The 12,481-nt window shown below is 39.0% G+C and overlaps 1 protein-coding gene across 1 annotated transcript in view; it reads left to right on the forward strand.

The window, feature by feature from the left end:
• The first annotated feature begins 991 nt into the window (after positions 1-991).
• Positions 992-12,481, forward strand: part of LOC306645606 (reversion-inducing cysteine-rich protein with Kazal motifs-like) — a 78,699-nt gene continuing 67,209 nt past the window's right edge. The window contains 1 exon segment of the mRNA XM_079113519.1: positions 992-1,160. Within this exon segment, the coding sequence (XP_078969645.1) occupies positions 1,061-1,160 (100 nt within the window). The 5' untranslated portion in view covers positions 992-1,060.

Genomic DNA, 12,481 nt, shown 5'->3' on the forward strand with positions numbered 1-12,481 from the left:
TCCCATGGGAAAACTAACTGCTTCTAGTGTCTTAATAGAGGGAAACTGGAAAAATGGGGGGGAAAGCTATTAGTTTTATCCCTGAACAGCAAGATGATTCAAAAATGGATGTACTATTTGTTCAGGGGGGCAGGAGAGATCTACACAATTAATTGGCTTTAATAGCTAGCAGACGCTTTCAAACATTCTCCACAGAGGCTGTCATCATGAGGGGTGGGCACCTTCAAATTGTCTTTTTTTTTTTTTTTCCCCAGTGCTGGAGACAGAATCCAGGACCTCACAGATGACAGGCAAGCGCTACCACTGAGCTACACCCCCAGTCCAATCAAATTGTCTCTTGAACAACGTCTGAACTTCACAGTCCGACATTCAGGCTCCACGTGTAGTTCCACGAGCCTTCACCCACCCACTTTTTCCTGAAGGAAATAGGTATTAAGAGTACACCAAAGGCACTGTGAACCTATATGTGCCAACGGCTTTGGTGGTGAATCCGTGCCTCTGGCCCTTGTCTGGGGACCGTGTCGGTGGCAGAGCCCTTCAGCATTTGGGGAGATCAGGTGACACGCCTTCTTTCGGTTTGAGGTAGCACTTCGGTAGAAAGGATATTGAGAGTTATCACTGAGAGTACTAGAAAGGGAGAAGCCCCTGCGGTTCAGCCTTGACTTAGCCCTCCCTGGTTCTCAGGCGAACGTGCAGTGTTCTTCACGGTCAGTCTCCTCTCTGAGCTTCAGTGGCGCCATCTGTAAACCTTGGGAGTGGCAGAGGTGTTCCAAGGGCCTGTCCAGTTCTGACGGCCTCTGACTGTGCTCTTGGAGAACGCTGCTTGGAAGGCTGCAGATAATACCGATACACAGCTGGGCTCTAACAAAGGGCCGGGGTCCCGGGCGCGTTGCCGCCCCCAGGAGGGTTTGGAAACTCTGGGAGACCGAGGGCGGGGCTTGAGCGCGCCGCAGCCAATCACCGAAGGGCCAGGGCGCCGGGGGCGGGTCCTGAAGCGAGCGGCGGCGGCGGCCAGGCTGGGTCCGAGCATCCCGCCGCTCCGGACCCGCCCGGCCCGGACATGGCGAACGTCCGGGCCTCCCTCCGAGGCACGCTGCTGCTTCTGTTGGCCGTGGCGGGGGTCGCGGAGGTGGCGGGGGGCCTGGCCCCGGGCAGCGCGGGTGAGTAACTACCGGAGCAGCTGTGCGGGGCGATCCGGAGCGGCCGCCTCAGCACTCCAAGATGGCGCGGGGCAGGGGGGGGTGAGCGCGACCCCAGACCGGCCCACGTCCGGTGACCCTGGGTCCGGAGGTAGCGGCAGTCAGGACCTGTTGCCGACTCCGGGCGAATCAAGGCCCCTCCCCACTCTCGCCTCTGCGCCCCGAAGATCTTCTGAACGGGGGCCGGTGACCTGGGTTCGAGGCCTTGCTCTGTCACCTACCAGACGTGGGCCCCCTGCCCTGTCCTGATACCCCTCGCCAGGCTCTGGTCCTTGTCAGAAAACGGTAAAATGCCTTCCCTCAGGATCGTCGCGAGGGTTGGGCGGGATTTCAGATGTGCAGCCTCCTTACCGCTGCCCAGGCCAGTTATTGTCACTTGTTACTTGACCCTTACTTGGTTCCGAAAGACCGGCCTCGGTGTCGGAGAGCTCGTGGGCCCTACGGTGCTATGTCGGACAGGGTTGAGCGGGAGGCATTAAAAATCAGTAAACCCTGCTCTCTGGTGCTAGCGGGCTGGAGGAGAGTTGGTCCTTGCTCTAAAGGAGTTAAACTAAGGATGAATAGGAAACTGCAGTGCTTATAGTTGTCGCCTGCTTGCTGGTCATTCAGATTTGTTGCTAACTCCTGCCCTCCAGCAGAGCACAGGTTAGGAAGTAGGATACAACAGGAGTAGCTTGAATTCAAGGCAGAAGTGTCCAAAGGAGATACAGAACTGTGTGTGCACAGAGGGAGATGACATCCACCTGGGATGGGGGCAAAATTGAGTGATGTCCTCCTAACTATACTAACCATCGAAAGATGGCAGGGTTCCTAATAACAACAGTGGTGGAGGAGTGCATTGCTTTCAGGGAGAGACCTCCTAGAAAAGGCAAAGTCAAACTCTACAGGTTTTAAGGTAGTCTGCAATGTTAAAAATAAAGATTTAAAAAAAAAAAAAAAAAAAAGGAAGGCATTTAAAGGGGGAGAAAATTGTGTCAGGAACCTCGGATTAGTTAACTGTAATTGTGTTCTAAATTTACCTGTAAATTAGCTCAGAAATCAAAGAAAAAAGAGAAAGAATATGTATTCTTCGCTAACTCAACTTACCTTTGTGAACCCCATTTTTCTCACTAAGTTAAAAGAGACTGAACTAAAGCACTTACAAATATTTGGTCCATAGAGTGCTATTGCCCATTCTCATCCATAGCTACTCAGTTCTGTGGGAAGTTGTAGAGTGAAGTGATTAAGAATAATGGAGAAAGTTTCTTAGCCTTAATTTTTTGTCTAATACCCACATTTATTATATATAGCACCTCCTAGATTTTATTATAAGAATTAATTGAAGTAATACATCGTATTTAGCATAGTAAACACTGAAATGTTAGCTACTGAATATGTTTGGGAAACACTGCACATTGGACCCCGTCTTATAAATTCACAAAATACATTAGATTCACAATAAAGGGGCCAAGGATTCCTTTGGTAAAGACACTGGTTTGCTGGGGGAATAGAGAATGACTGCTCAGGAGTGTAGAGTTTCTTTTTGGAGGACTGAAAATATTCTAAAATAAACAGTGGTGATAGTTGCACAACTCCGAATATAAAAAAAAAAAAAAACTGAATTATACATCTTAAAAGGGTGAATTGCATGGTATGGGAATTATCTCAAAATTATTACAGAAAAAATAATCATTGGCTCATAAAACTTTTCTTCATAATACCTAAAGTGCACTTTAGAAAATGCTGGGCTATAGTTGATTTTTAACAGCCCTTCCAACTCTAAAAGTTCATGACCTGATACAATTTGTGTTGTTTGATAGAGCAAAATTCCAGATTTAATCTTAAAATCCTTGTACTAAATTCTAGGAAGCTTATATTGCCTGGTTCTTTACATAAAGAACATTGAGTATATAGTAGACAAAGGCTTCTACTGTGCATTGTAGAAAGTGCAGAAAATGTTCTTCAATTCTAAACAGAAATTGAGAACACAATTACTAAATTGTTTTTCAATGAAGGCTTGGCTTATATTCCTGCATAGACAGTCTTCTGTCTGTCAAAGATTGGGTCCTTCTGTCTCCTCCAGCATAAAGCTTTACAGGTCACTACCCCCTCTTTTATATTGCCCTGATTATTCCTATACTCATTGGATGTAGGTAATGGAGTGATACTACTTATTAGCTGATTTTCTCTTTGGAGGGTAGGATGGGACTTTAGGGTGCAGTCTCATGGCACCTGGTAGTAGCTCTGTTTCTATTTAAGATATTTTGTAAGAAAAAGATGTAACATTAAAGGCCAAGTTGCAACAAGTTGACATTTAAGGAATTATGTAATAGTCTAGAATCCTGAAAAAGAATGTAATGAATTTTAAATAAGAAAAAGAAAAACGCCTATCTGAATAAAAGTAATAAAAAGCAGATTCTGTTCCCAATGCAGTATCTTGGCTCACACTGGAAAGAGCTAGGACTAATCATGGACCTAACGATAAGATAGTTTATTATGGTATATTACTAAAAGTTCCTATCTTGTATCCATAGACTTAAGCAATCTTTCATTAATCATACTTTTAACTATATACCATTGAAAGAAGAAAGGGGGAAGATGTCAAGGACGTGGGTTTTATATATTAAAATGTACCCCTTTTATTGGGGGGGCAGGTACCTAGGATTGAACCCAGGGCGCTTACCCACTAAGCCACATCCCCAGTCCTTTTTTATATTTTGTTTAGAGACAGGATCTCGCTGAGTTGCTTAGGGCCTCACTAAGTTGTTGAGGCTGACTTTAAATTCGAAATCTTCCTGTCTCAGCCTCCCAAACTCCTGGGATTACAGGTGTGCACTGCTGCCACAAATGTGGCTTTTAAAAGAGCAAAATATACTCTTTTTTGTTAAAGGCTGGGGGTGTAGCTCAGTGGTAGCGTGCTTGCCTTGTGTGAGGCACTGGATTCAGTTCTCAGCACTGCATATAAATAAATAACAACTAAAAAAATTTTTTTTTAAATACTGATGGTTGCTGTATGTCAGGCAGTGTTCTAAGTGCAGAGCTGCTGCTCTCAAGGAGCTTTACATTCTAAAGGAGGGAAAATAGATAATAAAATCATCTCTGGGTATGATAAGTATACTATGAAAAAACTAAACCAAATGATAAGAGAATTGTGTGTGTGGAGGCTGAATGGTTACTTAGAGCTGACAAGAGCAGTCTCTTTGAAAGGTGAAGTTTAAAGTTAAGATCTGAAGGCCAAGAAGGTACTATCCTTCTGAAAGACAGAGGTGGGGTCCAGGAAGAGCAGAGACCTTAAGGCATAAAGACCAGAAGGTCTGTGTGGTTGGAACTTCGTGGGCAAGAGAGTACCATATCACTAGGTGCTAACCTTTGCAAGAAGTCATGTGAAGATTGTATTCTGTGTACAGATAGAAACCAACAGAGTTTTAAATGAGAGAGACATGATTTATTTATATTTTAGATCACCCTTGCTGCTAATGGGGGGGGGGGGGGGTATTATAATGGGCAAGAGTAAATGCCAGGTGTCTAGAAGCATTGCGGTAGTCCAAGCAAGAGAGAATGGTGACTTAGAGGAGAGATTCAAGATATTGTTGATAGGTTGAATATGGGAATTGAGAGAAGGAAGAATTAAACTTACTGATAGGTTTTTGTTGTTTTGTTTTTGAATTTTGAGCAGCTTACTAAAAGTTGATGCCATTTATCAAGGTAGGAAACACAGGAAGGAGCAGGTTTGAGAATTGACAGGTAAGATGGAAGTAGAACAAAAGATCCATTTTGTGGCCTGTAGATGTAGCTCAGTGGTACATGTGCAAGGTCCTGGGTTCAATCCCTAGTACCCCAGTTTTTTTACATTTAAAAAAAATGTTTAAGATGGGTGTTAGGAAAAATTCCCTGTGTCCATTGCTTTTTAAGCTAAATTTTATACCTGTCAGTTACCTATTTAACAAAATAATATTAATAGTACCAGATACCATAATAAACATAGGTATAAAATAAAAGCGAAAACAGACATGATCTCTACTTTCATGGGACTTCCAGTTTTGTGGGAAGTTCAGACATTAATATTACCTCCAAATGTATACTATCTACATTGCTATTTTGTATTTGTTATATATAATTCAAGTACATCTAAGGAATATATTTCAGGAAAAATCGTATGATATTCATGAAGTATTGTAGGGTATAATGTGCTGGACGCTATTAAGAACATAGATAACATGAAGACTACAAGAAAAGTGGAATATTAAGAGATTCATTCTGACCAAGGGTTATACCATTGAGAGCCAGATTTCATACTTTTAGATCCCTTGTTTTGAATGGGAGCCTTGTAGCACTGAGTGGGGAAGAACATTATCCAAGAATGCTGGCTATCAGCATATATAGAGAATTTCAGAAGCGCCTTTTGCTTTAGTTGTTACATAATGATGATGTTAGGGTTAAGGTTTAAGGTTTTGACCCCAACAAACAGAACCAAGGGTAGCTCTGATTAGGGGGCTGGCTATGTGACCTTTAACAGGAAATCTCATAGAAAACCATGAGTGGGAAATTCAGCACACCTCTACCTCAGGGATTGCTGGGAAACTGGAAAGTGGCAGGAACAAGACTGTTTTTACAAATAGCTAGCTTCTCTCTCTTTCACTGCTTCTCTTTGTGCATCTCTTGCATTCTTCTGCCAGCCAGTTTCCTCTTTTTACTCATGTTTTCTGTACTTCCAATAAAACTTCAGCTTCCCCAGTTACAATTCTTCTTGACCTTCTATACCTACTACCAACTGACTGTTTCTCTCTTGCCTGAGTACTTATCTCCAATATATGTTTTGACCTAGGCCAAAACAATCATGTTTACTAAATTATGAGTGGGTCACCATATGATATGTGGTAGTGAGAGAATACAGTGAGGAAAAAAACTTGTTTTTTTTTCTGTTAAAAAGGTATAACAACATTATTAATATTGTTAATCTTGAATAAAATATTTTAAATTGAGCACTGTGCTTGGTGTACCAAGATCAATCAATCTGGGGATTCCAAAATAACTCATATGAAATGACTAGAAAAAAATTAAAGATTCCAATTCTACCTAGAATAGTAGGGTCTTGCTGTAGTACATGCCTGTAAACCCAGTAACTGGAAGCTGATCACAAATTCAAGACAACTTAGCCAGACCCAGTCTCAAAATAAAAAAATAAAAAGGTCTGGGGATGTAGTTCAGTGATAAAGCACCCCTGTCAATCTTCAATACTACCAAAAAAAAAAATGTTGGCTCTTAATCAACCCCCAAATCAACATGGCCTGAAGTTGTTGGAAAAGAAACATTGAAAGATGTTTGGAATTTAGATCATCAGGAAAGGGACATGAAGCACTTTAGGCAGAAGACTGTTCCAGATAATTGTAGATTTTCCTTATTGAAAGTAAATGAAGTTTAGGGAAGGGAAGGCTAGAAAAAAAGACTTGGAAATTTTTAGTTGGAATACTAGGAAGCCATTGTAGACCCTTAATTTATTAAGAGTGACATCGTGAAAGGTCCATTAAAAAAATTAACCTGGCAGTCATATTGGTACTACAATAGAATGAATATAATTGGTATTACAGCAGTACAGTGTGAGACCAACAATGGAGGATATGTCTAACTTGCAAATGATTCAGGGAAAAAAAAAAGCAAACATGTTTATAATATGTATAGTCAGATGATAAAACAGTATAACAGCAATGTTGGATGAGTGATGGATTATATGGATAATCATTTTATTATTTGGCTCTCCCTTAGCTGACAGTATTTTATATAGATATATATACCTATAACATCAGTTTTTAAGGAATAAAGGTGATATTTGCATGAAGTTATTTATTAATTAAAGTTGAAGTTGTCATTTAAACATTTTTAGAGTGATTTTCATTTTCCAAGTTGTTTTAAAAATAAAAATTTGATCACAAATAAGATTTCATTGGGCACAGTGGTGCATACTTATAACCCCAGCTGTTCAGGAGGCTAAGGCAGGAGGATTGTGAGTTCAAAGCCAACTGGGACCATCTTTTTTGAGACCTTGTCTCAAAATAAAATTTTAAAAGAACTGAAGAACTGGGAATGTAGCTAAGTGGTAAAATGCTTGCCTAGCAAGCATGAAACCCTGAGTACAATGCCTAGTACATCCAAAAAAAAAAAAAAAAAAAATATATATATATATATATACATAAGTAATAAAAATAAGAATTTTTAAATTAATGTATCTTTTTAATTTAAAATGACCTTCCAGTATTAGCTCAGATTTTTTCCCCTTAATAGTGTGGGAAGGATATTTATATTTTCTTAAAAATATGTATTCTGTTTTAGTAATTCTTTAGGAAAACATTAATTAGAGGAAATCATTATTTTCCTTAGAAAAGAAAACAAAAATGACTTTGCATTAACCAGATTGAATTATAGCTTTTGGGAGACTTCCTTGTGGCAAAATCCCTTTTAACTTAAAAAATCCTATAATTCTATGGATATTCCTTATTTTTAGATTGGGGTGTATTTTGTTTTTTTAAATGCCAGTTGGTTTAGAAGTTGTATTTTCTGTATGTGGCTAGAGCATGTGTTTCCTGCTTATTTGCCTAACTTTGGTACACATGTTGCCTAAATCAGCAGCCAAACCTTGATGTTTCAAATTATTGGATATTCTGCTTGCATATATCTAGATGGCTCTAATTCCTTCGCTTTTTTTGAGGTGGGGAGTACCAGGAATTGAACTCATGGGCACTCAACCACTGAGTCACATCCCCAGCCCTATTTTGTATTTTATTTATAGACAGGGTCTCACTGAGTTACTTAGTGCCTCACTTTTGCTGAGTCTGGCTTTGAACCTGAGATCCTCCTGCCTCAACCTCCCAAGCCACTGGAATTACAGACATGCACCACCGTGCTTGGCTCTAATTCCTTCTTAAAGCCAACAAAATGGCTTTTAGTAATCAATTTTTGGTTTTTATTAATTTTATAATCACAGACACTTGGAATAAGGATGCAGGATATCTGTATGTCTTTAATAAGGATAATACCTGTGCTTTTTATTTTCATCATGTTGATATAGAGTTATATTTCAAACCATTTTACCTTTAGTCAACTTCATTCTATGAGAAAAACAGCTTAAAACTTTTTTCTTGAAGAAAAAATTAGAATCAAATTATAAATTAAAGCATCTGTAGAATTCATTGCCTTATAAAAGCATTAGGTCTTGGAAATATTTTTTTTCCCTCTTTTGTACTAGTTGAATGACCCAGTTAATCCATTTTAATTGCTCTAAAAAAGATAAAGACCTTTAATTGCCACATTAATTACATTTGAATCTTCCCATCCTTAATGAAGGCATATGAATTAATGTTTTTTCATGGGCATTTATTTCTTGAAAAATATGCAATGGAAAAGATTCTAATAATCTTTTATTGTTTAAAAGGAAGAAAAATGTATACTAATACAGTAATGGCTAAAGTTAAGAGTACAGTTTGGAAAATATGATGGAGCTCCCTAGCCTGTTCATGGAGGGTGGCAGTCTTCTAAAAGGAGGAAATGTACTATTATAGAGGAATGTTTGGTTGAGAAGAGGAAAGAGATTATTACCAGAAGATTTCAGGCTGCCGTCTTTCATCCCATTCTGTCAGAAATACAAGAGAAGGCTTTTGGAAGAGTAGAAGGAAATATGCCAGAATGTCAACAGAGGTTGTGGCAGTACAGTGGGAGTATAGATCTTTCCCCCCTCTTTATTTTCCAAATTGGGGTTTTTAATGAAGGGGAGGAATTATTTAAAAAATTTAACTTTGTAGGTCATTCCACTATAAATTTGACCTTCACCATTAAATAAGGGAAAAAAGGCTTTTATATTTTAAATAAAACTTTTATATTTTAAAAAAAATAAAATTGGAGTTTTAATTATGACACATTTTGTGTTTCTGTTTTAAATAAACCTTTGCTCCAAGAAACTTTTTCAAAAATCCCAAGGTCCAAATCAGACTCCTGTCTGCCTGATTGTTTACTTTTTGCTAAGCCTGTGTTTATTGGGACCATATGTTATTCTGAGTTATCTTTGCTCAAGATCAGCTGGATTTTCTGCCCTCATATGACCTTTGTGTTAGAGGATAGTAGAAAGTGCCAATTTTTAGAATACTTCAAAAGAGAACGTCAGTATCATGCAGGGGAGCCTTTTATCCTTGCCTGCCCTCCCATTCTAATGAGTCTGGGACACACCAACAGTCTTAGAAGATGGGGGTTGCTTGGTCTGGCATTGCAGAGAAGGCAGGGCTGCTGGGAGGAAGTCTCATGAGTTCTTGGGCCCTTCCTAGATTTAGAGCTTTTTAGAAAGTGAGAACAGTACAAGACACTTTTGACACTTTGAATCAAAGCACATTTTTCTTCTGAAACATAATAAAATTTTTTGTGTGTTCTTCAGAATAATATAGGTCAGATGTTTAAAGCTTTCAAGAAACCTTTTCCCATAGAGTTAATAGCGCCACAATACTCTTTTATGAAACCAAACTATAGTAATATGCCAGTGGTATCATAGACCCTGTCATTGTTTTGATAAAGAAAAAGTTTCTAGTTTTGAACTTAGAAGCCTCATTTGTAAGATTTAAAGAGGACTTCTTTTATCTTCTGTTTATTCATCCTCTTCTTCCCAATACCATTTCTGCTTTCAATCAAAAAAGTTGTTTTTCAATGAATAAAAATGCAGTCTGTAAAAATTAAAAAAAAGAAAAGTTGTTTTTATCTCATTTGTATACTGAAATGGTTTAGATTTTTACTTGAATAGAGGATTATGTTACATGTATTAGTATGTGTACACACATATACAGGTTTGCATAATATATTAAAGATGTGTGTGTGTGTGTGTGTGTTATACATATGGGGGGGGCGGATACTGGAGATTGAACCCAGGGCCTTACGCATATTAGCAAGTGCTCTACCACTAAGATATGTAAGCCTCACTAAGCCCCAAGTATGTATTTTTAAAGCTGTAGTATCAGATCCAGTTGCCTAAAAATAATGTTTTCACTTCCATGTCTCCTTTGACTTGCCAGTCCTACACAACTGCTGATCATTGTATTTTTTCCCAATCTTTTACACTCTAAAACAGTTACATGCTCCTTCAGATTATTTATATAGCTAATTTATGAATTATTCTGGGCCTGTAATGTTGCTTAGCAACCTTTTTCCTTTTCTCTAATTTGATGTTTCTCAAATGGCATTCTGAGATGTTAGTAAGTGGCATGAAAAGTGTTCTGTGCTTTGAGAAATTTGTGTAATAGATCCCTATTTAGCAAATTAATGTATATTAATTGTTACTTTAACAAATAAAAGGCTTTACATTGTCCTATAGTGAATCTGTTCAATTGTTTTTTTTTTTTTTTTTGGGGGGGGGCACTAGAATTTGAACCCAAGGGTGTTAAACCACTGAGCCACATCTCCAGCCCTTTTTTATTTTTTATATTTATTTTTATTTTGAGATAGGGTCTTGCTAAGTTGCTCACAGCCTCACTAAGTTGCTGAGGTTGGCTTTGAACTTGTAATCCTACTGCCTCAGCATGCTGAGCTGCTGGAATTATAGGCATGCACTACCACCATGCCTGGCTTTTCAACTTTTTTTAATCCTTCATTTCCCAGTTTATTTGAACATGAAGCATTTTCTTTGAGGCATAAATATTAACATGGTATGAAACAATGTTCTTTTATACAGAAACACATCTTTAGTTGTTTTCTTTCTCAGTTCTCCAAATTAGTTGTTTCAGACCTTGACATTTTCAGCTCAAACCCCCCCAACCCTATTTATTTCAACCTTATTTTTATTCTTTGTTTTGGATTTTTTGTTTTGAGACAGTCTTGTTATATTACCCAGGCTGACCTTGAACTCAGGATCCTCCCATCTTAGCTTTCCAAGATTATTATAGGTGTATACCACCATATCTAGTGCAACTCTATTTTCTGACCCAATCTCTATTTCACTGAGAAAGTAGATAACTGTCAGCTTCATTCTTCATATATCAATATCCTTAAGTCCTTTCCTCTTGTCTAGATTTCCTGGAATCCTAGGCCAGAGACCTTACTCTTGGGGTTCCAAAAATGAGGTTTGGCCACTTGTCTGAAAACTAAACAGAAAAGATAATGGTGTTTAGCAGGAAAGGAGCTTTTCTCAATATAGTCACATTGGGAAGGCAGAGTGAGATCTAGCATCTTAGCCTTGTCTTTGGGGTGTTGACATAGGTTTTAAGTTTGAATAAGGAAGAATTGAGGCAGGGTATAAGAGGTAATGCATAATTAAACAGTCCTAGTCAGACTGTGGCCTGGTTGGTCATCATCTTAGTTCTAGTTCTTCAAGGTGGCTCCAGAGAAGTTCTTATCATTGAGAGGGCCATCTCCATTTGCTTCACAGGATGCAGGATGTTTATCTGTCAGACCTGTGATCCTGGAAGGGATGATTGCTCCTGTTTAGGGGTTAATGGTAGGGTGATGTGCCTACAAGGCTCTACTATTCATGGAAGAAGTAGAGAATGACCGGAGACTTCTAGGCACCAACCCCAAGGGTCTGAAACAAAATGCTGTAAATGTCCCTGCAAATCTTGCTTTAGTCTTGAAGGAGGACAAGATAGTTAAGTAAATTTAGGGCTAATAAACTTGCCTTACAAGTTTTCAGATGAACACCCCTAAAATGATTAACATGCCTATGTGCAGAACTGAGCAGGTCATAAAGTTTAAGGTAATAAAGGAGATGGATACAAAATTAAGGCAGAAATGCCAAGCTTTATCCTGCTTTTAGTAACTCATTGGGCATCTGCATCTGCAGGCCTAAGTAAACAGACAATACTTTTAACAAAGACAGCCTTGCTAAATCTGTTATATATCACCACCAGGCTGTAAATTGATGAAGTAAGAGAGCATATTTTTTGTTCATTATTGTGTCCCTGTCTCTGAATACACTATCTCTTCTTGAATCCACATCCCTTTCTAGAAAAACCATCTTTCATTTCTCTTTAATCTGTTTGATCTCCGACTGGGTGTACTGCAATTCAGTTCTACCACCAACCACTCAATAGTTAACATAACCTCCACAAGCTTTAAAGGGCATGGCCCCTAACAAGACTTCACTTACTCCAGACACCAACCTCACTTCCGGAGTCCTCAGGCCACTCACACTTTTGACTATAAATCTGTGGTCTCCATGACCCTTTTAGCTTCAATAATTCACTTGAACCACCCACAGAGCTTACAGAAGGCAATATACTTAAAATTGCTCTTTGGAGCTGGGGGGCATAACTCAATGGTAGAGTGCACACTTAAGTATG

The sequence above is a fragment of the Sciurus vulgaris genome, assembly GCF_902686455.1.
Source record: "Sciurus vulgaris genome assembly, chromosome: 15".
Lineage (NCBI taxonomy): Eukaryota > Metazoa > Chordata > Mammalia > Rodentia > Sciuridae > Sciurus > Sciurus vulgaris.